A 27842-nucleotide genomic window follows, 5' to 3' on the forward strand; every position below is an offset into this window, starting at 1 on the left:
CCCTCTGGTCCTCTTTCCCTTCCTTGTCAGTTGAATTACAGATTTTTAAAAAGCATAATTTAACTTTTGTCAAAGACTCCACAGCTTTTAGTATGTCTCAGTCTATTTTGTATTCACTGACATATTAATTAAACACAAGCGGTTTCAGCATTCAACACCTTGTCTTGCAGTCCCCCCGAAACCAAAAGCAAAGCAGGCTGGCATTCCCTTCACACAGGCCCTAGGCGCCAGGGCCCCGGCGTTGGCAGTTGGCGACCCCCCTCGGGTCCCCCTCATGGGCTCCTGGCCTGCGAGTGTTTTCCATATTTGCTCAGCCAGGCCTCAGCAGACCAGGCGGGCCCAGCTCCTCAGCCCAAGCGCAGCTACCATCAGCTCAGCGGGAACATGGGGCGCAAGTCGGGCCCCGGAGTACCGGAGCGCGCGGAGGAGGAGGAGGAGGCGGCGCGGACCTGCTGCGGCTGCCGCTTCCCGCTGCTACTCGCGCTGCTGCAGCTAGCGCTGGGCATTGCGGTGACCGTGCTGGGCTTCCTCATGGCGAGCATCAGCCCCTCCCTGCTAGTCAGAGACACTCCGTTCTGGGCTGGGATCATTGTAAGCATCAAGTCTGTTCTGCCTTAAGCGCCGGCGGGCATGCCAAGCCGCATGGCGGAGTGGAAACTAACCCAGCTGCATGCGCCCCCACCCCAGCTGCACCCCTAACTGCTTGGGGACTGACTGTGGGTACACTTGGGCTCCCCCCAGCTATGCAGGATTCCCGGTCCTTCTCCTGCCCTAGGCTTCTTGCTCCTCCTAGGGCCCTGGCTCTCAATCTGTAGGAATTGGGGAGGCCCTGTGGTCATCTTGCACAGCCTCAAAGACAGTCAGGTGCACCCTGTGTGGCTCAGTCCTTGTCCCTTTCCCCAGGCCCCACACATGTCTGCCTAAGCAGCACAAAGTGAAGTTCATCTTGGAAAAAGCAGAGTAGGAAAACCTGAACTTGGAGTTGACACAGTCGTTCTGTTAAGCTACAGTTGCTTGTAGACTTGCTAAAATCACATTCTAAGGAAGAGTTGGGGAACGTAACAAATACAAGCCTTAATCCACACAGTGTGAAGTGGCCGGAGTGCGCTTGGGACTGTAGTAATGTCGGACTTGCAGTGTTCTGCATTGGCACATGAGTTCTTTACAGTAAAGTAGATGCCGCTTACTGCGTACCCACTGTATGCCTGCCCCGCCAGAGATCTTCCCAATTATTTGTGCCTCCACAAATCTAATGGGACAGTCCTCAAGTTAGAGAAGCCATGCTGGCCCCGCCCAAGGTCAGACAGCCCCGCCTGGCTTCCCTGTAGTCACATTCGGGCTTGCTAGTTCAATACCATATTGTCTAAAGCCAATCCTATACCATAAAGCCAATCCTATACCATAAAGCCAATCCTAAGCTCTCTGGTAGCTTCATTTGATCCACGAAGGGGTCAGATGGTCGCTCCTTTTTGGTCACCAGGAAAGTCCTGTTAGGATAACGGCCTCCAGCCTAGAAGGTAAACGCGGCCGAGACAGGTGAAGCAGGTCTGGCCCTTCTGCCTTCCTGAACACAAAGAAACTCCCAACATAATTTTTATGGGTTCAGAACTTAAAGACACCTGATACATATGCATAGGCAGATATTTTTAAATTAAGATGATTCAAACTCACAAATCTTTGCAGAGTAATTGAAAATGTTTAATTTGTGTACCGAGAATTCCCTTGAAATTATCGTGATTGGAGTTTTCTAAGCCAAATGATTTTAAAAATAACCACTCACTTAGACTTGCTGGGTATTTTAGTCACCGCAGTGGCTGTCAACAGGCTCTGGGGGAAAATATCTGTCCTTGAAGGCTAGGCAACAGGAAAGAGTGAGGACCGAAGCTGGTTTTGAATACCAGTTTTTATTTAAAAAAAGACCAGCTCCAACGAAATGAATTAGATTATACCAGGGACAAAGCTGTGCTTTAGTGTGTGAGGTGAACAAATCCTGAAACTTTGTGACTCAGTCAGAAGCTGCTGTGGTGTTCCCTGTTCCTAAGGGCTTCGTGGGTGTGGCAAGGAGCCGGCAACACACAGCGAGGGGCGCTCTTTTTTTTTTTTTTTTTTTCTTGTTTCTTCTTTATCCTAGGACTCATTTGAAGTTCACCCACAGCATGTGGCCCTGCTTGAGTTTTCTTTCAGCAGAGAATGTGGGTAGGACAGAGCATCCAGATGTCCCCAACCTACTGAGGGAGTCCCTGAGAAGCCAGGTGGGCTTGTGTCATCTCAGCAGGATGAGGGCTGCGGTGGCTGGGGCGGTGTGTCACTCACTGTCTCTCAGACACAGGGACCCTGTGCTTGCCTCCCCATAAAGTGTGCGGTCGGTTTCAGGGCACGCTTCCAGGCTGTCAGGAAGGGAGAGACAGGAGGCAGATGGTGAAGGGCAGGTGTGTAAACACCACACCTGGCGTTAAGTCCTGGCTCAAATATTATTTGCGGAATTAACTGTGGGCAAGTTTCTTAATGTCCCCAGGTTCCCACTTTAGGGGGTCTGGGAGGTGTGTGTGTGTGTGTGTGTGTGTGTGTGTGTGTGTGTGTGTCTGAGTGTATGTCTATGTTCATGTGTGTGTGTGTGTGTGTGTGTCTGGGTGTCTGGGTATGTGTCTGTATTCATGTGTGTGTATGTGTCTATGTTCATGTGTGTGTCTGAGTGTGTGTGTGTATGTGTGTGTGTGTCTGGGTGTCTGGGTATGTGTCTGTATTCATGTGTGTGTATGTGTCTATGTTCATGTGTGTGTCTGAGTGTGTGTGTGTATGTGTGTGTGTGTCTGAGTATATGTCTGTGTTCATGTGTGTGTGTGTGTTCATGTGTGCATACACATATGTTGGGAAGAACATGCACATATACTTGTGGAGGTCAGAGGTCAGATGTCTTCCTCAATCACCTCGCCACTTTTTTGTTTTGTTTTGTTTTGTTTTTGAGACAGTGTCTCTCATTGACCCCAAAATGAATCAATTGGGCTAGACCGTCTGTCCGTGGCGCACCCAGGACGTCTCTGCAGGTGTAGTGGAGAGGTCATAGACATTTATGGCCACACCTGCAGATCAGAACTCAAGGCCACATCTGTTTCCCTTGAGCCATCTCCTCAGCCCTGGCTTCTATTTCTTTATTGGTAATACAAGAAATCCTTGTGCTGGCGTGGTGGCTCACACCTTTAATCCCAGCAGTTGGGAGGCAGAGGCAGGTGGATTACTGTGAGTTCGAGGCCAGCCTGGTCTACAAAATGAGTCTAAGACAGCCAAGGCTAACAGAGAGACCTTGTCTCAAAACAAAACAAAACAAACAAACAAAAAAGAAATCCTCGCCCTTAGGTTCACCCTAAGGAGCCAACAGATCAGTGTGTGTAAAGCCTGCCATAGGTAGCATCTGTAGATCTGCCTCCTTGCAGACTGGTTAGGGGCCAGTCACTGGGGGTGGTGTTCATCAAGGCTGGAGCACCCCCCGGGTAGCAGAACAGACCCTTTTGAACTGTTGTGTTTCACAGGGCAGTATGAGCCCCGAAGGAGACAGCAGTTTGACTGTCTCACCGTTCTGTTCCCGCTGAGTCACCATTTAGGAGTTGCAGCAATATGGCACCAGCCCAGTTTGCTCTGAATCTCTCTGGAGATTGATAATAGTGGACTCGAGGGGGGGCACCTCCCAGGGGGTCATTTTCCCCCTTGGATGAGGGGTGATTCTAGTTTGGTATATCTAGGAGACCCTGAAAAGCTGCCCTGTGCAGAAGGCTCACTAGCAAATGCCTGCTGAGCAGAGCCACACCCACTTCTGGAATGCAGGCTGAGGCTCCCACACTGCCCACAGCCTTATGGGCCTCCTCTTATTTATCCATGCTGCCTCTTGGCTTGAGGACCAGCTCCAGTTTTCAGACTCTGCTGTCGTATTAATTCGAGGTTTGAGTGTTGGCATTTCCTCGGTACAGTTTGGCTATCTGTCTAGATCTACACAGGTGACTTCTCTTTGACTTAGAGACTAAAGAGGCCCTGAGTGAGAGATTTCAGTCCCAGGGAATTGTGGGACACCAACTAGGTTATCTCCTATCTCTCTTCTACATTGACTGACTGTCCATAAATTTGGCTCTACGCATCCCCCTCAGGCAGGCAGCTGATTGGTTACTTCAGTTTCTGTATAGGGAAAGGAACAAGTTGGCTGGGGTCCATGACATCGGCTCAGAGTCCTTTGTAGATGGCAGAGCTTATCAATCACCAGTGGAAATACGAAGAGCAGTAATCTCTCCGAGGACAAATATGGCAGCTGGCATATGCCTAGCAAAAAGTTTGTTTTTCTTTTTTTTAAATATTTATTTCTTATGTATACAGTGTTCTGCCTGCATATACACCTGCACACCAGAAAGGGGCAACAAACAAGCCGGAGTTTGTTTTTCTGTTTAGTGTCTGGACCAGACCATCATTCATGATCTTAATTTTGTGTTTGGGTTTTGAGACAGGGTCTCCTGTATGAGCTGTACGTAGCCAAGGCTGGCCTTGAACTCCCAATCCTTTTGCCTCCATGTCCAATATGCCCAGCCCGGTTCAGTTCTCCTTACGCAGTGAAGGAAGCCGGGACTGTGGAGGTTCAGTGAAAGCGGTTCTGATTTAGATGCCTTGGGCTTGTTTTTCTCTTTAACATTTGTTAGGGTTGTGTGCGTGAGTCTAAAATGGCATTCTCACAGCTGGGGCGGGATCTCCAGCTGCCGATGGAGTAGGCCCTTACCACATCTGACAGTAACGAACACTACCCATTAGAAAGGTAGCCTGCTCCGCAGAGCACCCTGCAACGGTTTATTCCCTTTGGCATCTCTGGCATCCCGAGCTCTTTCTCATTTCTTGCCTCCCCCCGAGGGTGATGCGATGTCCTTGTATCTAGGACCTGGTCGGCCCCGTAGACCAGGCTGGTGAGACCTCACAGTGATCTTCCTGCCTCTGCCTTCTGAGTGCTGGACTTGCAGGTGGGTGCCCCCACGTCCTGTCTCCTGCTGTGTTCATGCTTTGCCTTGCATGTCTCATCTCCCCACCCATGTCCTGCCCACTGGAATCCAAACTCTGAGATTTGTGTAGTATTAACCATCTCAGAGAGTTTAAGGTAAGGGCTTAAAAGAAAGGCTAGCTATATTTCCTGTGTTCAACATCAGTCATGAAATTCACTCTATGGATCTGTACTGACTAAACGTCCTGTTGGGCATGTCAAAAGCAATGGCAGGCATGCTGGTACATGCCAGTAATCCCAGGACTCAGGAGGCCGAGGCAGGAGGATTTCAAGTTCGAGGCCAGTCTAGACAACATAATGACACCCTGCCTCAAAATATATGCACTCACAGAGAACAAATTTCAATATTTTTTCAAATTTCATCATTATTTCATTCAAAATTCTCTGAGGGATTAGAAATACAAGTGCATTCAGAAGTTTCAAATCTGGTTGAAGACGACAGACACAATGGAAGAGATGGCTGACTGGTTATATTAAGATAGAATTGTAGGCCCCAGGGGCCACAGGTGGTTCTAGAACACACAGCCAGCCAGGCTGAGGTGCTATTACTTATGACTATTTATAACTAGAGGAAGTTAGAAGCATGTTGTGGCTCCGGGCCTCCACCATGGTCATGAAGAAAGGCCGAGAGAGCAGAAGGTTTGGCTCAACTCTTCACAGACCTTTCTTCACGTCAGGAAGCTGAAGGTGCTGTCACTTCCCACCTAAGAGTTTTGACATTTGAAAAATTAAACTTGGAACAATATTTTTAGAGACACACTGAATATTAATTCATTATTTTTCATGTTGGGTCATTAATATGTGTTCCCAAACCCAATACAGCACCTCGAGTACCACAGGGAAATAATTTTTATCACATGGCTGTCACAGGGTTGTTGGAACTAAGGAATAATAATTACAGGGCTGGATCAATTCCTGTGGAGCGCATACAATAAATAACCAGTAAAACACTAACTTGATAGCCATGGGAGGCTCTCACATTAAGTACACTAGCTAATTTTAATGAGCATATGAAAATAGCATGGGATATCTAAGAATTCCACAAGTAGAAGAGTAAGGTTACGACTGAGCAAAATCCTAAGATGTTCGGAATTACACGGGGACAGTTTTGCGTCTGCTTCTGCACTGTAAACCGGAGTTCTGCCTGAACAGTGCGAGGGAGCTAAACTAAAGATGCTCCCTTCAGTAGTGAGGAGATGCCGTAGACTCCAACTTATCTTTAAAACCCTTCCCTTGTGGATATGTTCCACCCAGAGCGTTTACCCAGAAGGTTAGTCTCTGGACGCTTTTGAATCATTTGAGTTTTGATATTTTTGTAAGAGCAATTCCAGGACATAGACTTTTTGAGTAATCAGATTAAAAGGGAAGTAATGTGTTCTTTACCCGCTACCCACTGGGCTGCTGTGTGTCCCCCAACACATGGTACATCACACTGAAATCTGTTTTTCTCAAACTTGCTGTTTCCAAAGCCTAGATCTGAACTTGCATATGCCTATTTTAGAGCAGTAGAGCTGAGTACTGAAATACAGAGGAATTTTATATGTATCATTTACAAGGACCTAAAGTAATAATAGTATGCTGCTCTCACTGCATGGTGGCTCAGGGATCCAGAAATATTCAGAACACTAACTCATCATTTCCAAGTTGTTTTAAAGTGACTTGAACCTGGAGAGATGATTTGGCTTCCAGCTCTTTCAGAGGACCAGAGCCTGGTTCCCAGCTCCCAGGGTATGGAGTTCACAACTGCCTGTAACTCCAGGTCCAGGGAATCTGATGCCCTCTGCTGGCATCTTCGGGCACCCGCAAATACATCTGCACACACACAGACACATATACACGCTAAAATAAATCTTAAAAAGATACTAGGTAGCGGTAACAACCACGAAAACAACTGATTGTCCATTGTGTTAAGCCCCCCTGAGGAAAGCAACAGGATAACTCACAGACTTTTTCTTCTTTTCCTCTTCCCCCTCCCACCCCCCTCTCTCTCCAGTTTCTCTGTGTGACCTTGACTGTCTGGGACACACTTTGTAGACCAGGCTGGTCTCAAACTCACAGAGATCTATCTACCTCTGTCTCCCAAGTGCTGGGGTTACAGTTGTGTACCACGACACCTGGCTCACGAGGTCCCCAGAAGGCTGTGTGTGTGTGTGTGTGTGTGTGTGTGTGAGAGAGAGAGAGAGAGAAAGAGAGAGAGAGAGAGAGAGAGAGAGAGAGAGAGAGAGAGAGAGAGAGAGAGAGAGAGAGAGAGAGAGAGAGAGAGAGTCTGTCTGTCCGTGGCATGTGTGTGGGAGTCAAGAGACACCTTGGGGGAGTTGCTTCTTTCTTCCTACCGTGTAGCTCCTAAGGATCAGACTCAAGGGTTGGTGTGGTACCTTTGCCTTGCCCTTTGAACCATCTTGCCGGCCATCTTTTTTGTTTGTTTTTGAGCCAGGGCGTCATACATCCCAGGTTAGCTTAGCCATGAATTTCTGATCCTCCTCTTCCACCTCCTCAATCCTGGAATTATAAGCCTGTGTCACTGCGCCTGAAGAAGCTACGCTTTGGTTCAGTGACTTGTGAGCACTTATAATTGATGAAGGCCTTGTCGTGAAAGTGAGTGTACAATGTGTGTGTGTGTGGGGGGGCAGGTTGTGCTCACGTCTGAGGCAAACATTTGAAGAGGTTGATTTTTTTTATACACCGTTTATCCCATTTCCTTTCTTCCTTTGCTTCCCCCATGACCCCACCCCCTCAACCCTTGGCCTCTTTTTCTTTTATTATTGTTAAACACGTGCGCATACATTTTGACATATATGTGCACAAATGTGTGAATACAACACGTCTATTGGTGTTGTCCTTGTTTGGTCTTGTTTAGGAAGCCATGTTGTTGAGGTGTCATGGGTGACACTTCCCTGTCCTTTCTAGGAGTCACACTATGTCACAGCAGATTTCTTGGTCCTCTGATTCTCACACTTCTTCCACGATGTTCCCTGAGCCTTGGCTGCAGGGATTCTGTTGTGGGTGACGTTATCTGCTGGCTCTGAGCCGCCCAGGATCAGCAGCTTTCTGCATCTGGACTAGTTGTGGTTTTCTGCAGGGGTCTCTGTGGGTTGCAAGAAGTTTCTTTGGTGAGAGGCAGGAGCTGCACTACCTGTGGGGGTACAGCTCGGCGCTGAGAGTGAAGTTGGGGGGTGTGGGGGTGTGGCCGCAGGTCTTGGGAGAGGTTACTTTCACTGCAGTTACCACTCACTTCTTTTGTCAGACTTCTGTTAAACTGAAAGCCAAGCAGGTCCAGCTAGTGAACAGAGTCCTGAGAGTAACTGAAGGATTTCACTGGCTGCACCGGCGCTCACAAGCGCGTGTGCAGGGTGGGGGCAGGGAGTGGTTGCGGGCAAGTCTTGCCTCCCTTCCTTGCACCAGGGAGTACCTTGAAGGTAAAATGTCACCAGCTGACATCTTGGCTCCTGAGATAAGTGTGCCTAACTGAGTGGAGCTATGGGAAGATGCTCAGTGCCAGCAACTGTGGGAGCTGCTTCCTCTTGAAGGACGTTGGTCATATTTGGTGCAATGGTTTGTGATATCAGCTTGGCAGGATCTAGGCTTGCCTGGGAGATGGGCCTTTAGGTGTGCTTGGGTGAGGATATCTTGATCATCTTAATTGAAATGGGAAGACCTGCCCACTGTGGTTGGCACCCTGCTCTGGGTGGGATCCGGAGCCTATGACACCGAGACAGCTAGCTGAGCACTAGCATTTGTCTCTATCTGCTTCTTGGCAGTAGATGCCATGTGACCAGCCCCCTCAAACTCCCGTTGTTGCTATAAGTCCCTGTCATAATGGACTGTAATGTGGAACCCTGAGCCAAAATAAACCCTGTTTCTTACCTCACTTTGGTTGGGGTATTTTATCACGGCAAAGGAAAATAGTCTAAGCCCTTGGTGTTCTAGAACTCAGGAAAATTTACCACTTAGCTTGTCTTTATAATCCATAGCTATTGTTTGCTGGGTTTGATGCAAATACTTAATATTCCATTAATATTTTTGTTTATAGAGTGTGTTATGAGTCCCCAAGTATTTTCCATGCTAGGTCTATCATCCTATCACCGAGTGTCCAGCCGTACTTCCTGGGTAGCGGCCCACTTGGATGTGGATTCAAGGGCTTCTTGTGGGACTCTGTTTGTCCATCGCGAGCATCCCAACCAGGCTTGGCTTCTCCCTTGTAAAGTGCTGCCCAGTTTGAGCCATCTCCGAGAGAGAGGTGGGAAAGCAGCTGCCAAACTCAAAGCTTCTCAGGCCAGTCAGCCCCAGTTCCATTCCCAAACCAACGGGGGCAGGACCACTGCTGAGTTTCAGGAGCCTTCCCATGTCTTCTCTGGTCTGTGTATGTATGTGTGTGTGTGCACGGTGGTGCATACACACATGTGCAGAGCCAGACATTGACACCAAGCGTCTTACGCAATCCTTCTCCTCAGTTTGTGAGACAAGGTCTCTCCCTGAACTTAAAGTTCACCTAATAGGCTAGACTGGCTAGCCAGCAAGCCCCAGGGACCGGTTTTCCCTGCCTTCCCTGTTCTGGGATTAGGGACACATGGCCTCACTGGGCTTTTGTCTTGTCGGGTCTTGTGCTAACACAGCAAGCACCTTACGTGCTGAATGTTGATGTTCACCAGGCAACATCTTCAAAACCGCATCTCCTTCCTCATAGCCTTCGGCAGGAGTGCTCCCCGCTGCCTTTCTCATGGGTGGCAGAAGGCCAGCAGGTGACTGATTATCAGAGATAAAGGGTCCACTGGGGTCCTGTGAAGAAGAACTCTGGTGTCTTTCCGTGTGGAAATACGCAGCTGCCCTCTGGTGGGGCTGCCCTCCTTCTGTGAGAGCTCTGGATGAAACCCTCTCAGGGACAAGTTTGGCTCAGCAGTCATTGTCACATTGCTACCACAAACCCCTTTATGATGAGCTGTTATCAAGGCCTTCCCTTGAGTGCATGATAATAACGGCAGGCAACAGAAAGGGGGCATTGCTGCTGCACTAGCCAGTCCTAGCCAGGGAAGAATGCCACCCCTGGCCCTTTGAGGTTGCCCAGAGAGGGAAACCTGACTAGACCACCAGGCCCAGGCTCTACCTTATCTCCCGTTCAGCTGTAGTGAAAGCTGAGGTCCCTGTGAGGAGACTGCTAGAGAGAAAAAGGCAAAGACGGGGGTGAAGGTGGAGTGATGGTCCCTTGGGAGGGGCACTCGAGGCCTTGAGAAAGGCAGGTGAAGATACCAAGGTGGACAGTTCAAGAGAATAAAGGAAAACGTCACTCTGCATCAAAGGCTGAGTTCCCACATGGCCTCAGGAACCCCCCTCTCAGGAGGGCCACCTCCTATTCATCCGCTGTCTCTCCTTTAGCCTAACTCTGACACAGAGGGTCTAAACATTCCTGAAAAGGTAGATTATTAGAGATGTTTGGTCTTTGTTGATGATTCTGAGACAAACTATAATTTTGGAAAATGAACACAGAGTGACCAAAGTGATTGTGCCCTAGAACCATAAATAATTCTCCTTCAGCCACCAAATCCAGCGCATCACAGATTTTTCCACACGGAGACCTCCCTGAAGCCTCGCTCCCCTTCTCTCTGCCTTACACAGGCCTCACAAAAAGCCCTATGTCTGGCTAGCCACGCTCTGGAGAGAGGCATGCAGGAGGCTGTGGGCCGCTGGGGACACTGACCTCCTCACATGGAAAGCTCCTCAAACACAAGGTTATGCTAACATTACTGCTGCTCAGAATTCCTGTAGAGCTAGCTTCTATTCTGAAAGCTGTTGTCATTCGGAGAAGCCACTTGATAACGTTTTAAAGATCAAACAAGATGATTCATACTGATTTGCTCTCTCTGCCATGTGCTGTACTGTTGAGTGATTATCTGTCAAGTGTGCTGTTCTCAAGTCTAAGGCCAGGGATGTCAGACCTCTCTCTCAAATCCTTTCCCCCTCCCCCTCCCCTTATCCATCCCTGTTTCTTCCTTCTTCCTCCTCCTCTTCTTTCTTCGAGAGGCGGGGTCCTGTTGGCTTGTGGGTTTTGGGGGAATTGAACTTGGGTCTTTGTGCTCATGGGTAAAACATTTTACTGACCTGTCGCTCCAGCTTTGTTGTTAGGAATTCCTAGTGGCTTTGGATTTAGTTTTCAGAGTGTGTTCATGTGTAACGTGAACACTATTACAGGTACTGGCCTTCAGTGATAAATTAACTGTTTAAGTGTTTGCCAACTTTGCTTCCAGTTCATCTCTCAAAGGGCGTGGTGTGATAATTCAGTGCGGTCTGTTTGCGCGTGTATCTTCCAGGTAGTTTGGTTTTACCCAGCATTCCAATGGTTTTATAAGCTTATATAATTTTTCTCATAGCCAACTTACTATGAAGATCCAAGCAAACTCAAAAAGAATATAACTTCATAATGAGCCTCTATGTTTTTCTCACCCAGCTTTGATAATTATCAACTTATAACTGTTCTTGTTTGCTCTGTGTATTCTCGTCCTCCGCCGTATACCCCCTTAAAGGTATTTAGAAGTAAACCTCAATCTTGATGTCATTATAGTCATAAATAGTTTGCTATTTAAGTCAAATGGTAAAGACTAAAAGATAATCAAATTCTAATATCACACATAAGCTGACTTCTCGATAGGAACAAATCAGCGTTCAAACATCCATAACTAATTTGTGTGTATTTCTTTACATTTCGCTAAAAATAAGATCTAGTTATAATTAGTTCATATGATTTTTATATCCCCTTCACTAAAAGATTTTCCCTTTATTTTCCATACCCCACAGTTTGTGTATTGAAATTGCCAAGTGTTAATCAAGGTCATTTTTTGTGTCCGTCCATCTTAATAGTTTCTAGAATCACGTAAACACTTTACAAGACCTCACCTGACCAATGCCTCATCACCTGAGACACAACTCCGGAGCCACCCAGGCTGTCGCTGACTGGTTTCCAGGCTTATCTGGGTGCAGCCACGTTAAATGCTGACCTGTATGGCAGTCTTGGCTTCTTGCTTCCATCTCTATGTCTATAAAGATGTTCAGCCCTGTCATGGGCCTGTGTAACTATTAAGACTGGTCTCTTCATCCCTGGGAACAAGCCTCACCCTTCTGCACTGTCTACCTCTTCTTAGGACCCTTGTCAACTCCTTTTATTCTCTTGCTAGTTAATATAGTGGACACTTGCTACGTTAACTCAGTATTTAAAGTGGTTTATAAGGAGTAGTCATGTGATTTAGTTCTTGATTTCATATAAAAGAAAACATTTTGACCAACTTTTAATTTTCCTGACTTTTCAGAGTCACAGTTTTCTATAAAGGAATATAATACATTTTTCTTTTTCTTTCTTTTTTTTTTTTAACTTATTGCATTTTTGGAAGAAAATGACCTCATATATACAAAGTTAGACTCCTTTTTTTTTTTTTTTTTTAAAGTAGGGGACTTAATTGAATAAAGCTTGAAGACTAAATTAATATGCCTGGAGATAAGGAAAGAAAAGGACATTTTCAAAGGTCCAGTTTCTGTCCTATTTGTACTTGGCCCAGTTTTTATTCATCGCCTACTTTGTTGCTTCGAGATTCTGTTGTATGTATTTATTCAGTCTTTTGAGGATGTAATTGCAAAATTTCTCAGTAGTTCCTGGGAAGCACAAACCTTCGCCCAAATGCACAGATCTGTGCTGCACTGTGAAAAGAAACCACGAGGAAGCAGCTCTGCTTGGGGGCTTCTGCCATAACGCAGACACCGGGATCGACGTGGCTTTCCCAAGAGTAGATGAACCGCCCAGCCTGAGAGCCGTTGGCTCAGAGCGCTGAGTCACATAAAGTGGTTTTCAGACGGAGCTGCTGAACACCAGGCTGCCTGTGTGTCTTCCCAGCTTTTCAGCAGAAATCTTGCTTTGGCAGAAGCATCAAGGAAAACACGCAGCATCCATAGGATTTAGGGGACTGCCGCTGCCCTCACCCAGCCACTGTTTGCACATTTCAACCCATCTTAGTCAGTTCTGTAGGAATCACTGTACAAAGCAGCAAGCGTCACCTGCATGGTGCTGGGTGCTGGGGAGCAGGGAAAGGGTACGTGGAGCACATCTTCCTCCCGCCCCGAGCTTGTATAACAGATCTGGCTAGACACATCGGTGCCCATCCCAAAGCCTCACTGGTGGAAAATACTAAAGAAAAACAGTTGTGTTTATTGGAAGTGGCAGGTCATGGTGGAGCCCTTCGCTTTAAATGGGGCAGAAGGTGGTAGGGATGGCGCTGCTTTTAAAGGTTCTTCCATAATCCCACCATTTAGGAGGTAGTGGCAGGCAGGCTGGGAGTTCAAGGCCAGCTTCCACTACATAGTGAGCTGCCTGCCAGCCCATGCTTCATGAAACTTTGTCATCTTTACAAAGTAAATATTGAAGATTTCCCCCAGCTTCCCCGGAAGATGTGGAAATACAAAGCCAAGGCTGCAGGCCCAAACTCCAACGTGGATGAGCAGTCCAAGTCTCGTTAGGGCCTCCCACTGATGACGACTGCACCAAGTAAAATCAAGGATGGGTGCTACTGTAGAGCCGCACACAGTTCCTGAAAGCACATGACAAGGCACAGCCCACCCTCCTGTCTGTCACATGTAAATGAGATGACCTTGGCTGCAGTTCCTGCCTGGACATTTCTTTCACCGTATAGCTTTGTGTATAGTAGAAAAGACGCCACTATTCTGAGTTTTATTTATGAGACCAAAACTTTTTCCCCCAATATTATGGTTAAAGCTCTGAGCTCAATGCCTGTGCCTAATGCCCCACATCTCTTCCTGTTTGGTTCAGCCATGAGCTTCAGGCTGGCTTTCACTCTTTCTGTTCATGACTGTCGCTTCTGACTATGCTAACGTCTTGGGTACTGAGTTTGACTGAAACTATTGTGTTTAAGAAAAAAAAATTTTTGGATCTGGAATGGCCAGAAACTATTTTTTTTTTTCACCAAACAGTTTCCTCCCCCAGCATTTATAAATGCTTGCCTCTATATAGTTGTCGTAGGGTAAATCAGGAACATGCAGAGTGCACTGTGGTCACTAAGATTGCTATCTCCTGGGCATTTGCTAAGAAATGGGCTTATGGCAGACACGGAGCGAAGCAGAGAAAGATGTTTTCTGTCACCCAGACATTTGCTAACCGTCCGTGCCCACATTACCAGAGAAGGTGGGTGACTAGTGGCCCTTGCAGGAGTAGGCCAGGACACTACATGAATGGGTTCATTTATTTGCTTGACGGTGTTTATCAGCTGCCTTGTGTGTTGGGTATTAGGCTGAGCCCTCTCCACATGCTGTCGCATTAACTCCTCCAGCAGTGTGGGAAGCAGGCACCGCTGACGGAGCTACCAGAGCCACTGCTGGCTAGCCGGGCGTCCCATCTTACTGTGTTCCCTTGGTCCCTGCATGTCACGTATGTAGCTGTGAGGGCTTGGGTAATGTGCAGTGGATCTGTGCTCTTGAAGAAAGGACACCAGGAGGACTCACATAAGAATCAACTCCAAAGCCGGGAGCTGGTGGCGCACGCCTTTAATCCCAGCACTCGGGAGGCAGAGGCAGGCGAATCACTGTGAGTTTGAGGCCAGCCTGGTCTACAAGGCGAGTCCAGCACAGCCAAGGATACACAGAGAAACCCTGTCTTGAAAGAAAAAAAAAAAAAAGAATCAACTTCAAGTTTACTGGTGTGTGTGTGTGTGTGTGCATGTATGTGTGTGTGTGTGCATGTGTATGCATGCATGTGCGCGTGTGTGTGCATGTGTGTGTGTATGTGTGCATGTATGTGTGTGTGCATGTGTGTGCGTGCATGTGCACGTGTGTGTGCATGTGTGTGTGTGTGTGTGTGTGTGGTGTGCACATGCACATGCCTGTGTCATGTACTGGACTTGTTGAGAATTCCCAATTCTTTTGATTTCAGATAAAACTATTGTTTTAAAAAAGGTATTGCCTTTTTCATGTCACCTTGTCCTGTTTGTTGGAGGAGGACGTTGAGGTGTGTGTTTTCTGTGTTCTGGGCCACCTGCTGCCTCCAGGCCCCTTTACTCGTGCAAGGACACTGCTGTACTCAGCGGAGGCAGGCCTTGGGGTCTCGACTCCTCCCTGTGGAGCCGCAAGCCTCCAGGAGTCTGTGGCACAGTGACTATTTGTTAAAAGAGCAGAGTGGGATTCTGTCTCAGATGTGACAGGGTGCTTTCATTTACATTTATTATTCATTTTCAGCTCAGGTTTCCGAGTAGTTACTGGCAAAGATTGAGGTCATGTGAGATGGAAAATAAAGCAATGCCTGAAGTGGTTCCAGGCGCATTACTTAACAATCTTTAAACAATGTATAAGTTAGCAAGTATTACTTTCTCCACTGAGTGTGATAAGCCAGTCTCCTCGGCTGACTTGGACCCCCAGCGCTTTACCATGACTCAGCCATTTGAGGGAGGAGCAGGGGCTGGCAGGCTCCGCAGATCCCTGTGCCCCTGGCTGCTGGGATTCCTCCAGGGAGACCCCGTGGCCCAGAGACGGGCGGCGTGCTGTGGTCCTGTATTTGGTGCTGTTGACCATGGGGCCTTTCTCACTGAGGTCTCCATTCACTGTCTAGAAAGCAGACCTAGCAACAGTGACCTCGTAGGACGTCCGCGGCACACACTTGCGAGCCCTCCCCTCAGGTAGCAGAGGGAGGGGTCCAAGGTCATACCCAGCCTCAGAGTGAGCTAAGAGGTGAGCACCTGGGTTGTGTGAAACTGTCTTGAAAACAGCAACGACAAAACAAACAGAAGGAACGGGGTCATCTGCACAGCGTGCTTGCTAGGTGGGTAGAATGGAAAACTGCTCCTTGTTAGCACAGTGTTAAATCATCCAGACATGGCTTTTCCTACATAAACATCAAGAGTGTGCCCACTGACCACTTACGCGGATACTAATTAGAAGGCACAGTACTTGTGACCAGCAGTGTCAGTTGGGAGCCTGGCTATGTTGTCAGTACATTCAGGGCCTTTTAATAGACTATAAACTTGATCTCTGACAGCCACAGTAATGATGGCATTAGTAATCACCAGCTAATGATATATCCGAGATCGATGGTGTCCTCCGGCTGTACGGAAGGATTTTCCCAGGTGTCTTCTTTACAGTTCTATTAGCCATCAGATTCACTGTCACAGCTACCACTATTGTTCTCTTTTGCAGATAAGGGAGTGGAAAGCACGGACTCAGATAAGCCAGGCCTGGTAGTGCATGCCTGCAACCCAGTACTCAGGGCAGAAACACAGGAAGGTCTGAGTTCAAAGCTAGTCCCAGCTACAGAGTGACTTCCAAGCCAGCCCGGGTCTCCTGAGATTCTGTCTCAGGTGGAGGGTGGGGGACTTATGTCCAAGATACTTCATTAGTCAAGAAATAGAATCAAAATCCAAGCTCTTTGGCTGCCACGCCACTCTAGCCACTTGTACAGTTTCATACTTGATTTTCAACTGAGCCAAGCAAGCACTTTCCATTTGCTGAAGGAACTTGACTTGGTGTTTCATGGGTTTGAATGCTATTTTTCCTGTGTGTGTGTGTGTGTGTGTGTGTGTGATCGAATGGCGGAGGACTCATTTCTGCACCTTATTGGTTTGCTTTTGCCTAAATCTCTAATGAAAAATAACAATATGATAACAAATACGAAGGATTCCGTCACGGTCCCATTGTGCTTAAATTCTATTCGATTAACCTCAAAATCTCTAACAAGTAGTACATAGTAAAAAAAAAAAAAAGATATAGCTGTTTCATGACTGTAGCATTATGAAACAGACAAAGGATCGGGTAGGTACCTGGAAGGAAGTGTGGTATTGGCAGCTTGTGCTATGTGTGTGTGTGGGGGGGGGGGGGGAGTGAATGAATCAACCCATTCTGAGGCTTCCATGTTGTATACACCACCCGCCATTACCCACTTAGCAGATACACAGGCTGCCAAACCGACTGTCATTACAGTATGGCGCGCACATTCAGATAATTTTATTTACTAATGGTCCTGGCACCTAGAGTATTGATACTGATAACTTCATTACAGTGCATTGTTGTGTTACATTTTGTGATTGTTATAAAGCCTTGAGATATCTATCTATCTATCTATCTATCTATCTATCTATCTATCTATCTATCTATCTGCCGTGCATAGGTAGATCAATATACAGATAGATAGATGCTGTCTGCTGTCTTAAGCATCTAATGGGGCCCTTATACTGTGTTTCTCATAGGTAACGGTGGGCTAGAGTGTGTAGTGGGATTTCTCTTTGACTCTCTTCTGTGCCCCTTTGCACTGAGTCTCTGCTGCTTGCAGGGATTCTACACAGTTAGTAGAGTTTAATTTGCCGAGTGTAGTAATAAGCCAACCGCAGTGGGAGAGCAGATGCTCCCATCAAAGTAGAGCAGAAGGAGATGTGGTGGGAGCGGAGTAGCGGCTTGCGTCTCTTGCCCGGCAGCCTCACTTCGTTCGCTACTTGGAAATCTGCTGTGATAGAATTTTCTCCATGGAAAGGACCGGATGTGGCAAACACCTCTGAGGCACTGTTGAACATTTGCTGCCGCACCCTTGAAGACACGGTCCAATTTTGGGAAGGATTTTTTTGTTTGTTTGTTTGTTTTGTTTTGGTTTGGCATGGGTGGTTCGTATCCTGTGTATCAGGGTGATATGTCTTATATGCTGATAATTCAGAGGTGCTCCCTGAGCGTTCCAGAGTGTGGGGGCTCCAGAGGGAGGTTGTGTTTATGCAGCGGTGAAGGCAGAGGGGTTCTGTCTCCAATCCTAAGGATTCTTGCATGCACTATGAAGCACTAACTTGGCTCATGGCACCAACACTTTTATTGTGTATATATTACGAATATTAAAAATTCATTTTGCAATAAACATATACCTAACTGTTTACAACTTGAGGTCTCAGAGGATGAGGCAAAGACATATATGTAAAACATTCCATACTGGGCTGAACACACTGTACATGGCCATCGGCAATAAATACTATTTTCACTCCTCATAGCTCTTACTAGGTGAGGTGGCACACAGCTATAATCCCAGCACTCAGGGAGGCAGAGGCAGGTGAATCTCTATGAGTTCGAGGCCAGCCTGGTCTACAGAGTGAGTCCAGGACAGCCAAGGCTACACAAGAGAAACCCTGTCTCGAATTGGCACTCAGGGGATTGGTTTGTGCTTAAGCCTTGGGACCAGCCGCGGCAGCCTTGGAATTTGTTAGGGTTATAGATTCTGGGCCTCAGCCCTAGACCTATGGAATCAGGAACTGTGAGGGTAGGACCAAAGGCTTCTTGGCCTTGTCTAACGAAGAGGTGGCGATGAAAACGGAGTAGAAAAAACCCTGCTCCAGCCATGTTTACGTGTCCCCTGCAGTCCTGAGATCATGATGCAGTAAGCAGCCCTCACTGTCTACTCCCCAGCCACACTATGCGCTCACAGCTCTCCTAAGTAAGACCACATCACTTCCACAGACTACAGTACATTTACCATTCGTTGAAAATGACTCCAAATAGTTTGCCTTAAATTCTATAATGCAGGCAGCCGCCTGTGGAGATTCTCTTTAGGAAAATCCAGTGAGATGCAGCCTCCCCCCACCCCCACCTCCGAGGGTGGTCGGTCCTCTGACTCTGTGACATGGGAAGGGACTATGTTCCTCTTGTTACAATATTGATCGCATGAAATCACTTCACAGCCAATACTTACAACAACAGTGTCACTTTGAGTTTACGGGTGACGGACGGGGCGGAGCAAGGAAGAAGAATGAAGGGGATTTGGCAGCAGGAGGCTGTACCCTCAGGAACCCTGTCTAGCAACTCTGCCAACACCAGAAAGAAGAAAACAGATAAGTTGAAGGTAGTGAGACTGTCACAAGGCCAGACTGCAAATACACACTGAGAGGGATCAGTGACAACAATTCTGATTTTCGCAGAATGTTTTGGGCACCACCATCCTGTCATGGCAAAATGAAGAAACATCATTTATACACACACACCTCAGTTCACTGGTCCTGCCTCCCACTCAGCCCCTTGACAGGCAGCTCTGCAGGCCATTAGATCAAATAAGCAAAGCCACAGTGTGGCCAGACCCGGGACCCCTCCGTCTGGAAACAGACTCAACATTCAGAGAACATTCCAGCCCTGTTTAGCTCTCTAGCTCACAAGAGGCGAGGCAGACCTGACCCTGTACAGACAAAACCGTCTCTTCTATAGATTGTGGGGTTCAGAAGCAAAGAACTTGTAGATGCATGTATCTAAAAATAAGTTAAAATGGTCGTTTGCTCCTTTCCATTCAAAAGAATACTTCAAGAATACCAGCATCCCAAGATTTCAGTGATCCTGGCCTTGCTGCTTCTGGCACTGATGCTCAGACCCTGCGTCTCCTTGGGCTTTGGAGTGTGACACCACCAGGTCCACCTGCACCTTTGTCTGGTCCGTTAAGTAACTTCTTAAACGCCTCCCGCTAATGTCCACTTGTCGTTCTGTGGGCCTCCTCTCGCTGTACAGGACAGGAGCTCTGGCCCCATACCAGGAAATCATGTTTCAGCACGCCCTCCATTCCTTGCCTGGAAATGAGAGCTCCCTGTCTTCTGGGCATGCCCGCACCCTCCCAGCTCGGGAAGCAGGCCCTTCAGCCTGGCGTGAGAACGCTACTTTCTTTCCCTATGGCCATAAAGCATTCAGTATTAATAAATATAAATTTTCTAGAACATCTTTGTACACACTACAATAAAAAGAGAGAGAGAGAAAAAAAAAAAAGCATCGTTAGCTCATGCAAAGCCTGTGGGTAAGAAGACCCCACCAGCAGCCTATGCAGGCTAGCTGAGCTGAGCTGGCTCAAGCCCTGTAGCGATGTGACACCCATATGCCAAAGTTAAAGGAAAAATATCTGAGGTGCTTTCTGTCCAAAGTGGGTAACTTGGATATTTTTCTATTTTTCACAAGACTCTAAATAGGCCAGTATTTCCTACAGTTCCATCTTCTCATAGGTACATGACAAACATATCCTCAACTGTCTTCCTCTAGGGAGTGTCTCCAAGCCTCCAGCAGGTCAGTTACACCATCTGTGCACTCCTGCAGCCGAGAAGCTGTTCACTCCTCCACTGTGTCACAGCTTCCCTCGGGAAGGCTGGGTCAGTCTCAGAGTGACACTGTGGTTTTCTTCTCTCAGTTCCCAGAGTCACAGGACAGGCCAGCACAGGTTGTGTGAACCACGGAGTTCAGTAGGTGGACAAGCAGTGTGCTGCTGAGCGTGGCCCGGCATTGCTACGCCACGCGATGTCTTGCTAGAGGTCAGGCCTGGTGAAGGTGACACAGGGGTGCAGGCAGTGAAACGGGGTTTTTGTCAGGGCGGAGGAACCGTGATTATTTTAAAGATGCTGGTCAGTCTGTCTTGATCATTAGAATGCACGTGTCTCCTAGCGAGAAGGCAGGGAATCTTGGCAACTGAGATTTCAGCCTGGCAGCCTCCAAGGACGAAGACAATTATGTGGGAGAAATCTTGATCCCGCTGACAGAAGCTGAGGAGAAAGCCCAGGCATATGCTTCAGGATGTGACAGGGGTGAGGTTAGAACATTCTGCCTGGCTTGCTGCTGCTGAAGAAAACAAGGTCTTTGTTACTCCGAGGGAGGCGAGGTAGTGAGCCCTCAGACTCGTCAAACTTGTATTCCTCCGGAATGTTTAAAAATGTACTTAAAGACATGAAAATGGGTTGCGGGGGGCGGGGGGCTTGTTGGGAAGAGAGAGGGGATCGGTGGAGTGGGAGGGGCAGTGAGGGAGGGGTGGATAGGATCAGGATATATTACGTACACGTACAAAGATGCCATGATGAGACCTGCTGCTGTGTATTTTTTTTAATACATGATGATAAAATAATCGTTTTAAAAAACTTCTTTCAAAAAGGACTTGTTCCCTGACTTAGTAGCATGGGCTACTTAGCCTTTGTCTCATGCACTGGGTACCAGGACTGTGTCCTGTGCTGCAGAGCTGCCTCTGCCAGGCTTGCTCTGTTTCTTATTCACATCTCTTCAGACCAGCATGCCCAGGATTCCAATGGTGTGTCTCGTTAGAAATGTCATCTGAACCCGGTGTGGTGGTGCACACCTTTAATCCCAGCACTCAGAGGCAGAGGCAGAGGCAGAGGCAGAGGCAGAGGCAGAGGCAGAGGCAGAGGCAGGAGGATCTCTGAGTTTGAGGCCAGCCTGCTCCGCAGAGTAAGTTCCAGGACAGCCAGAGCTACACAGAGAGACCCTGTCTCGAAAAAGAAAACCAAAGGCGAACCAAACAAACAAAAAGAAATGTCATCTGGAAGTTACAGTGACTCTCCTGCCTCAGCCTCCAGTGTGCTGAAATTACAGGCACATGTCACCAGACATCTCTGTGTATTTTACTGACATGTATGCGAAGCCACGTTGCTTTCCTGCTGGAGACCCAAGCTTTTCTCTTGTCGCACGCCCGCGTGACCTGTATCTCCACCCCTGCCTTCTACTCGACATCTTGTGTCAGCTCTCCTGGGTTTCTGCCTGTTCTAGCCTGCTCTGTCCTGTCTCATCCCCCTGCTGTCACCAGGCTGCTTGCTGTGCAGCTCCCTGGATCCCCTTCCGTCTCTTCTATGGGATCATAGCAACACCTGCTTTAATAGGGTTCTGTGACAGGAGCGTGCAGAAAGCCATGGGCAGCCCTTAGACAAACCAGCATGCTGCTGGTGGCTTTTCAAGCCTACTTCAAAAGCAAAGCCTTCTATATTTTTCTATTAGACTTAATCTCGTTAACCTTTTAGAGTTCTCTGGATGGCTTGGAGCAGATAATGCCGCGCCTGAGAGTGGTTTGTGAATTTATTTTGTCCTTTACTGGACACACACTAATCAAAGAGATTAAACTTTGTCATTTATTTTTCAAGCTCTGAAGTATCTTCTGTATTACCTGGGATACAGAGGAACTTAATAAATACTGGCTGAAGTAATGGCTTTTCTATTTTAAAGCCATGTTCCGTAGGGTGGGAGAGCTGGCTCCGTGGTTAAAAGTGGATACTGCCCATGCAGAAAGCCCGCCTGAGTTCAGTGCCCAGCACCCATGTTGGATGGCTTACAACTCCCTGCAATTCCAGCTGCAGGGGTCTGACACCGCCTTCTCGCCTCTGAGGGCACTACATTTATGTACGCATACCAACGTATGGATGCACAAATACGTTTTCAATTTAAAAGATATATGCGTCTTTAAATTTTTATTTCACAAGTTGGGAAATGTGCAAATCACATAAATGAAGTGAGATAAAGGGCTTGGCAGCAGAGCTGACTCTTGCGAGGGGCACTGAGCTCGGTGTTAATGGCTCCCCAGCGTGCCCTGGTCATGACTCTTGTGTTGTCCCCCGCTGCAGGTCTGCGTGGTGGCCTACCTCGGACTGTTAATGCTCTGGGTCTCATATCAAGCGGACGAGAGAACATGTGTCCAGTTTTCTATGAAAGTAAGTTGTTTCTCCTTTTTTCCCAGAATCATTGTGTGGAAAGAAATGTGATCACAAAAAGAGTGCTTTTAAAGGTGTTCCGTAGCTGATGACTTAGAAACTTCACTTTCAGGCAGTCCAGTCAGGGTTAGGAGGGCATCGGTCCAGACACAGGGGTAATACTAGTCCACGTCTGTTTCTCTTGTCCAGCTGTAGTTGATTTTTCTTCTTGGCATGTTCTTTGATTGCTACAACCAGGAAACATAAAGCCCAAGAAAAAGTCAATAATGTCATTTAAAAACCACAAAGATAAAAAGTAGGAGTCTTTTAAAATGGGAGTAGCTCAGGTGGTACAGGGGTTGCCTAGCATGGAAGCAACCCTAGGTTCTACCCCCAGCACCAAATACATGGCGTGTGGTGGCACGTGACTGAAATCTCACCACGCAGGAAGCCGAAAGCAGGGGGTCAGAAGTTCAAAAGTTCAAGGGTAGCCTCAGCCATATACTGAGTTGGAGGCCAGATAAACTATATCATGGGATCCTGTTTCAAAAAGAGAAAGAAAGAAAGAAGAAAGAAAAGAAGAAGAGGAGGAGGAAGAAGAGAAGGAAGGAGGAGGAGGAAGGTGGTGGTGGTTATATAGCTTTTTAAAAGATAGTTGTGAGCCACCAATTGGGTGCTGGGACTTGAACCCAGGTCCTCTGCAAGAACAGCAAGTGCTCGTAACCACTGAACCACCTCTCCAGCCCTGAAATCCACCTTTTGATCTGAATATTTTTCCCCTATAACAAGGCAAAAGTGAACAGGCATCAGTTCAGGCTCCTTTTTGGTGAGGTTGACAAAATAACAAGGCAGGATGATGAGGAGAGGGAAAGAAAATAAAAGAAAAAGAAAGCTAAAAGCCTGGTAAGAAACAGCTTGCTGAGTTTCGGGAGACTGGTCCAGAAAGTAAGGGCAGCCTAGCCTGGATTACCCAGCTTCCTCTCTGCTTCCTGATTCCTGAAGAAGGCAGAGGTGAGCCTCACTCTCAGTGAGCGCCCCTCCCTCAGGCTCCTCAACATCTGTACCTTACATTTTTTTAAGGGAGACAGGGAAAGAAAAGAAAGGAGAAAAGTGACTGTCAGTGTCAGCCAGGTTGCAGATCCCCACTGGGAAGGCTTCATTAGCTGCCTTCCTTTCTTCACCCATGACAGACACTGACAGACAAGAGGCTCTTTCTCCTCTCCTGGAGGTGACCTTCAGCTAGGCTGCTGCCAGCAAACTCAGACATCCTCTGTGGCATCTTCAGTTCAGAAAGAGCTTCATCCAACAGGCTCAGCTGATGTCTCCTGTGCCTCCCACTGTGTTTTTTGTGGGGGGGATGAAACAGGTCTTAGTGGGGGCCATGGCACTGCATGGCTGCATTTTAGCACCCTGCCCAGGCACCCTGGCCTAAGCTTTTTATGAGAATTTAGTTTCTGTTATTGGGCACCTAGATAGACAGGGCCAGCCACCATGTCATAATGATGGAGTCTTCTGTTCTCTCTCTCTCTCTCTCTCTCTCTCTCTCTCTCTCTCTCTCTCTCTCTCTCTCTCTCTCTCACACACACACACACACACACACACACAGACACACACACACACTTCCCTGCTCTTAGTCCCCCAGAGACTACCAGCATTTCTCTGCTCTCTGCTAGACTGTCTCCAGGCCTAGCGGGTCACTGGGTGTGGACCCTCCTACCTGCCCATCTGGGGAACCCTTTCTCAGAGCTCTTCTGCATTTGCTGAGGCCTTGGAGGTCATGTGTCTGGGGACATCTTGCTGGCCTTTCCTTGGGCTGCTTGGTGGCAGATGCTCCCCTGTAGCAGCCAGGCCTCACCATTCCGGCCAAGGGACATCATTAAATCTAAACAGAACCCGTTCCTCCCAGAGCCACCGACTGGGAGAGCCACAGCAGGTTCCCACTGCAGCAGGGCAGGAGCAAGCCTGGGCATTACATAAGCACAGAGCCGCTGGCCTCCAGGGATGTTCTGCAGGGACACCCACGCGGGCTGCTGTCAAGATCCCAAGGTCACACCACACACCTGCTTCCCTGATAGTTTATTCCTGTCATGTGGGCAAAACAAGATGCTTGGTTTTAAATTGTGGAATTGACTGCAGGAGCCTGCCGCTGTCAGACCACTCAAGCGTTGGGAAGGAAGGTGCCTTGCAGGTGCCACCAGCAGGGCCTAAGTGTCAAGCTGTGACCCGAGAGACTAGCAGCTCGCCTGATTCGGATGTGCGTACATGCCGCTTTGCTGAGGGATGTGGGGTCTCTTCTTCTGTCCTTGGCCCGCTGATGCTGTATATTTGAGGAGCTAGAATATAATTAAGCAGCCCGTGTTTGTGTCAGTGTTTACACCTTTCTACAAGCCAAGTCTGTTGTTCCTCCCACCTGACAGAAAACAAGACAGACAGTAGAGCTGGTAGCGGAAGATCCCTGGAAAGGGCAGAGTTCCTCCTCGGCTGGTTTAACTCACTAATAGCCAGTTAGGGCTCCTGTGTTCCTAGGAGGCAGCAGCTCTTGATGCTGGTACTTGTAAGTCAGGGTTAGAAGTATCTTTCCAAATTTACAAGTAAAGAAATACTGGTTAACATGCTCAAAGGATGTGCTCACCCCTAGGGAGCACTTGGGAGTCAAGCCTTAGTTTAGGTGGCCTGGCCTGCTGGCTCATGGTCCTCACTGCTATGTACTTGTTAAATGGGCTTTGGCATAAATATTTGAGCAAAACGTATCATCTAATGTTTTTTAAAATTGTATTTTACTGTTTACTTTCTGTGAGCATGTGCTATGGTGTATACATGTGTGTGTGTGTGTGTGTGTGCATGCACACGCTATTGTGTGTGTGTGTGTGTGCTATAGTGTGTGTGTGCTATAGTGTGTGTGTGTGTGTGCTATGGTGTGTGTGTGTGTGCTATGGTGTGTGTGTGTGTGTGCTATAGTGTGTGTGTGTGCTATGGTGTGTGTGTGTGTGCTATGGTGTGTGTGTGCTATAGTGTGTGTGTGTGCTATGGTGTGTGTGTGTGTGCTATGGTGTGTGTGTGCTATAGTGTGTGTGTGTGCTATGGTGTGTGTGTGTGTGCTATGGTGTGTGTGTGCTATAGTGTGTGTGTGTGCTATGGTGTGTGTGTGCTATAGTGTGTGTGTGTGCTATGGTGTGTGTGTGTGCTATAGTGTGTGTGTGTGTGCTATAGTATGTGTGTGTTTGTGCTATGGTGTGTGTACATGTGTGTGTGTGCTATGGTGTATGTATGTGCTATAGTGTGTGTGTGTGTGCTATGGGGTGTGTGTGTGTGTGCGCGTGCTATGGCATGTGTGTGTGCTATGGGTTGTGTGCTATGGTGTGTGTGTGTGTGTGTGTGTGTGTGTGCATGTGCGTGCCCTATGGCGTGTGTGTAGAGGTCAGGGGCATCTTATAGGAGTTGGTTCTCCTTCCACCACGTGAGCTCCAGGTCTTGAACTCAGGTCATCAGAATTGGTGGCACGGGCCTTTACCCACTGAGCCATCTTGCCAGCCCTATTTTCTTTAAAACAGACAAACTTCTTATTGTCAACCATGGACTTCGCCCCCCCTCGCAGTGTTATAAATAGCTACAGTTTATAGACATGTGTGTGTATCTGGGTAACTGTGATATGTGCATGTGGCAGAGTATACAGCAGTCACATGCTCTATCTGCTGGTGGCCCCTGAATGTTCTGGGGACAGCAAAACACTCCTTTTAATATCACAAATAAAATAAATCCTTTCTAAATTTTATAATGCTGCCACTTTGCATGTATCTGATTCTTTCCCGCCAAGGAACACTAAGCAAGTCAAATACAAATTATTCCTGTTACGTTTCTAAGATGTAAGCTGTTGTCAGCCAGGCTTGGTGGTTCCTGCCTGAAATCCCAGTGCCTGAGAGGAGGAGGCAAGAGGATCAGTTCAAGGCTGGCCTCAGCCACACACCAGAACTGCTCCCTGTAATGGGTAGCTTTTGTCTCTATGGCAGCGTAAATCCTGCGCTCCACACTGTAGACAGCAGTGCCGGCGTCTGTGGCTCTGGCCTTTAGCTGGACTTCACGCAGGTGGAGCACTAAGAGATGATCTGTGGCCGGTATGTGAACTCATCCCAAGAGCGCCTCCCGTGCTGTGCATGCGTGAGAACTCACGACTTCTGGTCGCAGTGTTTCAGATGTAAGGAAACTAAGTGAGAGACATTTACGGAAAATCCACAATTAACCAGGCATGACCGACCCAGGGCTAAGGCGTAGGCCAAGTCACCCACCTGCGGGCATGACCGACCCAGGGCTAAGGCATAGGCCAAGTCACCCACCTGCTTCAGCATTGCTTACGTCCCCTCCCAGAGGCCTCTGGCCTAGGGGTCTTGACCATCGGGCCTATAGTGTGGTGCTTTATCATAAGTTGATCAATTTGTAATAATTTTGACCAACATGGTGTTTTTATTACAGAAACCTGTCCTTTATTTTCAAGTCTTCTTTCCATCCTATGGCTGGCATTTCTCAATTTAAAAAATAAGTGCTGTGTATCATCAGTAAAGCCGTTCACTAGTTTGTTTTGCAGTCGTCCTGTCCTCTCTGTAACAGAAAGCTTTTATTCTCTCTTGCAGGTCTTCTACTTCCTGTTGAGCGCCCTGGGGCTGATGGCCTGCGTGCTGGCTGTGGCGTTTGCTGCCCACCACTATTCCCTGCTCGCACAGTTCACCTGCAAGACCTCCCTTGATTCCTGCCAGTGCAAACTGCCTTCCTCTGAGCCTCTCAGCAGGACCTTTGTTTACAGGGATGTGGCTGACTGCACCAGTATCGCTGGCACTTTCAAGTTGTTCTTAATCATCCAGATGGTTCTAAACCTGCTCTGTGGCCTTGTGTGCCTGTTGGCTTGCTTTGTGATGTGGAAACACAGGTACCAGGTCTTCTATGTGGGTGTTGGGCTGCGCTCTCTGATGGCCGCTGATGGCCAGCAACAAAAGGCCTGACAGCTCGGCTCACAGGGAGAGGCCGAAACAGCACACTGACTAGCCAAAGTGAAAAGCCACAATTTTTTAAAGGTAAACGTTTGACAGCAAATGCTCACTTATTCTCTAAATGAATATTTTTAGATTTTTTTCTTCAAAAAAAAAAAAAAAACTCTTTTGGATCTTTATTATACTTTTTAAACATTTCTTGTGAGGACAGAGTGGAGAGATGGCCCCCGAGTGACGAGACCTTACTATTTACGACTCTGGCAGAGGACCCGAGTTCAAGTTCCGTTCCAGAGCCCAAACCGAGTGGCTCACAATTGCCTACATCTCCAGCTCCAGGATTGCTGGATGTGCCACCCCCTACACCCACCATTTAAAAACAAGTTTTTATTTTTATTTTTATTTTAT

The 27842-nt window shown here is 47.7% G+C and overlaps 1 protein-coding gene across 1 annotated transcript; it reads left to right on the forward strand.

Moving 5' to 3' along the window:
* The first annotated feature begins 213 nt into the window (after nt 1-213).
* On the forward strand, nt 214-27671 carry Sspn (sarcospan). Its single transcript, XM_051155596.1, has 3 exons — nt 214-591; nt 22393-22479; nt 27084-27671. The coding sequence occupies exons 1-3, from the start codon at nt 385-387 to the stop codon at nt 27447-27449; spliced, it is 660 nt and encodes a 219-aa protein (XP_051011553.1). The 5' UTR covers nt 214-384; the 3' UTR covers nt 27450-27671.
* The last annotated feature ends 171 nt before the right edge of the window (nt 27672-27842 follow it).

The sequence above is a fragment of the Acomys russatus genome, chromosome 13 (genome assembly GCF_903995435.1).
Source record: "Acomys russatus chromosome 13, mAcoRus1.1, whole genome shotgun sequence".
Classification (NCBI taxonomy): Eukaryota; Metazoa; Chordata; class Mammalia; order Rodentia; family Muridae; genus Acomys; species Acomys russatus.